Source organism: Notothenia coriiceps, unplaced genomic scaffold, assembly GCF_000735185.1.
Source record: "Notothenia coriiceps isolate Sejong01 unplaced genomic scaffold, NC01 NC01_scaffold00002842, whole genome shotgun sequence".
Classification (NCBI taxonomy): domain Eukaryota; kingdom Metazoa; phylum Chordata; class Actinopteri; order Perciformes; family Nototheniidae; genus Notothenia; species Notothenia coriiceps.
The window spans coordinates 561,362-566,792 of NW_011335543.1; the positions used below are offsets into that span (position 1 = coordinate 561,362).

Genomic DNA, 5,431 nt, shown 5'->3' on the forward strand with positions numbered 1-5,431 from the left:
GAAGGTGAGGGTGGAGAGAGGGTTGAGATGCTGTCACAAGGCCTTTATCACAAGTTAGCAGGATAAGCTAATAAAGATGCTACACTCATTGATAAAGCGGTAAAGATGGCACCTAAGAAGACCAAAGGGACACAAATACACAGAAGGCTACGCTGATATTAAGCACCTGCTCTTCTTTCCCATCAGGCACCTGGGGAGTTTAGCCTGAGTCCAACATTTTCCCACTAAATCCCCAGGCGCTGCTTTTGTTGATAAACCCTTCTGCTTCTACGCCCCCCTGTGAGGAAGATTTCTATCTATACCCTCAATTTCCAGGAGTTGCCAGACCATTACAGACAGGAGAAGAACTTTTTGGCTGTTGGTGGGGAATGGAACGCCTGTCGAGGCAGAGCGAGGTCTCATCTTGCCGGGTGATCGGACGTGATGTTGGAGCTGTGTCTAATTGGCAGTATTTTTAACATGGAGTGGTGTGTCAGCCAAAGAAACCTCCGGAGTTATGAACGCCACCTTTAATGGAATCTAATTAGTGGACGGGTATGCTAACGGAAAGTCAGTGAGCAGAACAAGCACTCATGTGTGTGTGCTGCTTATCCGATTGCTCACTGAACAGTTTGGATACCTAATGATTTGTGACACAATATATATATATGTGTGTGTGTGTGTGTGTGTGTGTGTGTGTGTGTGTGTGTGTGTGTGTGTGTGTGTGTGTGTGTGTGTGTGTGTGTGTGTGTGTGTGTGTGTGTGTTCTTGCATGCATGTCTATGAGAACAAGAGTCATAATAGAACTGAACTTTTTGAAAGATTGCTAGGCCATATATAAAAGCACTATATAGGTGATGTCATTCAATCATTTGTTTATTTCAGCAAACATTTCAATAGGTTTGTAATTGTGTTCATTAAAGACAACTTTCCTGGTTGAAAAAGCAACCCAACTAATCAGAGAGATTCATTTTTACATAGCCACAAACATTTCAAAATGAGAAGGGTTCCTTTAGTTATTAGTTAAACGTTCAGTGATATTCGAAATAATAAATGAGCTTTAATTAAAAAAAATCAGTTGAGTCTAAATAAAGTCAGATGTTTCATAAATATGTCATACATCGATACATCTTTCATGATATCTCACAAGATATAAGAAGATCTGACAGGAACACCCAGTGTTAGTCAATCCTAGTGTATGACCCTAGTTGGCAGCTAACACACAAACACACAGATTACAGTATTGTTTTTGGAATTAGACGAAGACAGATTCAAGAGAGATTAGTCTTCTCAGGCGACATAATCAGATTTAGTTTTTGGCCCTGAGCATCCTCTGGAGCATTGCTGATCTGATCTGATCCCGTCATTGAGCACAACAGCAAAAACCCAGACTCCACCTAGCCCTCCTCCATCTTAGACTCCTGCTCCTTCCACTCTTTTATATGGACAACTCCATATTTCCTTCTACTTTGCCCTTAAACTTTATTAAAAAACCTCATTTATTTTTCATTCCTTTCTTCATATGTCTGCCTCTGTCTTTCTTCTTTCCTCCATACATTTTTTTCTAAGTAGTTCTTTAGCTCATTACTGCCTTCTGAAAGCATGAAAGTGAGTCTAAAACCGACATTAAAGACCACGTTGTTTATGTGTGTATTCAACTAGTTGGCCGGCAATGTCTGTTTCCATGATGAGCCTTCCCATGGAGTTTACACCACACACTGAGTTCATTACAATAGATCAGTGGAGAAAGAAAAAGGAAAGGAAGGAAAAACACACACACACACACACTGATATGTTTAATGGGTCTTCCTTTTATGATGAGCAGCAGTAATTAAAAAAAAACTCACTGTGTGACAGGGCAGGGTTGGGGAGCGGGGAAGGGAGAGATGGGAGATGGACAGAGATGGGGGGATGAGGGGATGTGGTCTGGTCCTCTCTTTAATGAGGATCCTAATCAACCCAGCGGAGGCTGCCCTGAGACCCCCCAGGTTCATTAGACCAGAAGAACCAGACTGCCAGTCAGTAAGGGAAAGAAGAGAGGGGTAGGACCTTGCTGAAGAAAGAAAGAAGTTTTTACTGAGTGATGAAGTGAAGGGCAAAAAAGCAAAAGAAAAGAGCAGGGAGAGAAAGGAAAGGGGGAGAGGGTGGGAGGATGGCCAGCGGAGATAACAGTGTGGGTCATTGGGCGAGTCACGGCTGCCATCGATCTCCTGATTGGCTGTCTGAAGCTTTCAACACGCCTGCCAAACCCTTTAATACAGGGGGCTCCTACTCTCTGTGTGTGTGTGTGTGTGTGTGTGTGTGTGTGTGTGTGTGTGTGTGTGTGTGTGTGTGTGTGTGTGTGTGTGTGTGTGTGTGTGTGTGTGNAGTGAGCACTTCTCCTTTGCCGAGATAATCCATCCCACCTCACAGGTGTGGCATATCAAGATGCTGATTAGACAGCATGATTATTGCACAGGTGTGCCTTAGGCTGGCCACAATAAAAGGCCACTCTGAAACGTGCATTTTTGCTTTATTGGGGGGGTCTGGGGGCGTCCAAAAACCAGTCAGTATCTGGTGTGAGGGTTAGGGTTAGGGTTAGGGTAATGTTGTGAATCATTTATATTTTTGTTCAGTGTATTTTACACCATAATTTTACGTCATGCGATTTGCTCTCGCGATCGGCATTCAGTGTCTTCCCACAGAATTTGATTCTATTTGCCCCCTCCCCCGGGCAAGAAAAGCCAAAGGCCCCTTAACCTATTCGGGTGGCCCATGCATCCACCCCCCCCTCAAATAAGAAAATACATGCGAGTTCATGGCTACTGTAGACAACGTTCTTGTTGCTCTGTGTTGCGTTGTTAATGCGTGAGACACACCGGAGTTGAGGATCTGTGGGGTTTATTCTCCCAAAAATATAATTTACAATTTAGGGATTTAGNNTGACTTCTTTCGGTTTCAATTTGAATTACATTACATGTCATTTAGTAGACGCCTTATTCCAAAGCGACTTACAATGACAGGAACATTCTCCCTAGAGTAACTGAGGGCTAAGTGCCTTAAAAAAAAAAAACTGGCATTTTTAGAGAGCACCGATCGATCGGCAGAGAGTGAGTATCGGCCGATATCGATCGGTGGCCGATCGATCGGAGCATCCCTAATATTTAATACCTCACACGGATAACTTCATATTCCTTATTTTGTCTAATCATTGGTTCAAAACCCAAAGAGCAACATCTAGGGCATTTTTCCTTTAAAAATGATCATTATAAGTTGATTAAAATAGTTGCAAATACATTTTTCTTTTGATTGACTAATCATTTTACATCTAATATGAATAAAAAAGGATATATTGGTGTCAAGGCCCACTTTCTTTGGGCTATACTGATTTAATGTTGACATCAATGCGCCATTGAGTAAAATTATAACCCAGACATTCAAGTTCAAAACATTTTCTGACTATTTTTATTTCAACAATTGACTGTTTCATTGTCAAATGTGAAAATGGTGACATTGAACACATCCATCTGCTGAAATGCTTATTTAGTATCGTCTTTATTGAATCTTTTACCGACAATCAGCATTTCATTTTTTACAACTGTACAGTATAAAAACCCTGCAGCAGAAATCATAAAAGACTTTCCCAGGACAAGATCAAACTGTTTTCCAGACAGAGATTGTTTTCTGAAAAGAACCATCCGGCCCAAATACGTCAGGAGGGGTTAAAAGCACTAAGCGTGTTGGCAAAAAAAACAATACCACATTCATCAAGTTCAATCACATAGGGAGACATCAAACTTACAAAAATAGACAAGCGATAGTTATAGCTATAGTTTAAAGCAGTGATTCTCAAATGGGGGTACGCGGACCCCTAGGGGTACGTTGGGCTACTGCAGGGGGTACGTGAGATAAAGAATTAAAAAAAGGTTGATTAAAAAAATACCATGCATGATTACAAAAATAATCTTAGTACAATAAGTTAAATAGAAAACACAATTTCATATAAAATATTCCTAGAACCCCTAAGGCCGTCCTCATATAAAAAAAATAAAATGTGTGTATTGTATTTTATAGTTTTTCATAATATATCATTTTGTTCATTGGTTTGTTGAACATATTACTTCAATTGAAAAACTCCTTGGAAAAATCAGTTTGAATTTGTTTTCGTTATATTCTTTTTTTTTCATGCATAAAGATGAAAATATCCTTAGTTTGTTGTAATTCATGCATGAAGGAGTTAATACATCAAACACTGATGGAACATCACTATATTGTAATTATTTATATAGGCTTTTTCTATCAAAGATTTCCGGGGTCGGTCAGGGGGTACTTGACTGAGAAACGTTTGCACTGGTTTAAAGGGTTTAGGAAAAGGTTTTTTTATCAAAAGTTTATTTCAGTCTCTAGAAAAGTCGACCTGTTGCCAGTAACAACAATTTAGATGAAGACATGAGGAAGATTAAAAACATCAAAAGAAATAATGAGCTCTAACTGTTCCTCTTTGTTTCAGCTTTGCTCCAGACTTCCATCAGGTTCCGTGTCTCTGGTTCTTTCTGTGATGGAGTGGCATGCTGCTGCCATCTAAAGGTGTAAAACGACTTGTTCCATGTTGTGTGTGAGACTATCAAACACTTCATTACAGGTTTATCAGACACATTTCTCCTCAGTACTAGCTAAATGCTTAACCTGTGCAATATATGAAATGACCTTCTAATGGCTTCAGAGTGCCTCCTATCACTGAGCGGTAAGGCTGATTGGCTGCGGGAGGGTGAAAGGTCGAGAAGGACAAATGTGAAGGATTTAATGAGACAAATATTGCTGCTGTGTCCAACATACAGGCATACACATAACACAAAGTCATATCGCTGTAATCCCTTGTAAGCTCTGGCCCGGTAGAACTGCTGGACAGTCACACGTTTGGTAATGTAATTATACCGAGCTCATGCCTTCTATATAACCTATTAACGTTAAGAAAAACGATGTTACATGAACACAAAATGAACGCAGCTGCCTCTGAGATGGTTGGAAGTGCAAAAATCTCCTCTGATAATCCCCATTATCAAACAGTGTAATTCAGTTTCGTACTAACATTAATGATGCGCCATCTACACATATTCAAAAATAAAATGTACAGTGTATTATACCATAGCAACAATTCTTTATTTTTTCTTTCTTTCCCCATCACGTGTCCTAAGCTTTGTCTTTGTTGAAGAAAATTCATCTGTTACTAAGAAACAACTCTTCCCACATGTTGAAGTAAGGTTTGTATAAAGTTAACAATGAAAGTAAAACCTAGGTTTAAATCCAAGAAGTTAAATGTCTGTCAATGCTAACATTGGAATTGCTGTCAGATGGAATGGAGTAAATGGGGACAGAAAATAATGATCAGACGATATTAAATCAGAAGATAAATATAGCCAAAACAACTGCAATCAAACGATAACATTTCCTTCGACAAGGTTGTCAATTAACA

At 39.8% G+C, this 5,431-nt stretch overlaps 1 protein-coding gene across 1 annotated transcript in view; it reads left to right on the top strand.

Moving 5' to 3' along the window:
- Nucleotides 1-459: 459 nt before the first annotated feature.
- LOC104940956 (pleckstrin homology domain-containing family O member 2) overlaps nt 460-5,431 on the top strand; it is a gene marked incomplete at its 3' end in the record, with an annotated part of 23,080 nt that continues 18,108 nt past the window's right edge. Inside the window, exon 1 of the mRNA XM_010765977.1 lies at nt 460-464. Coding sequence (XP_010764279.1) covers nt 460-464 — 5 coding nt within the window. The remainder of the gene's footprint in view (nt 465-5,431) is intronic.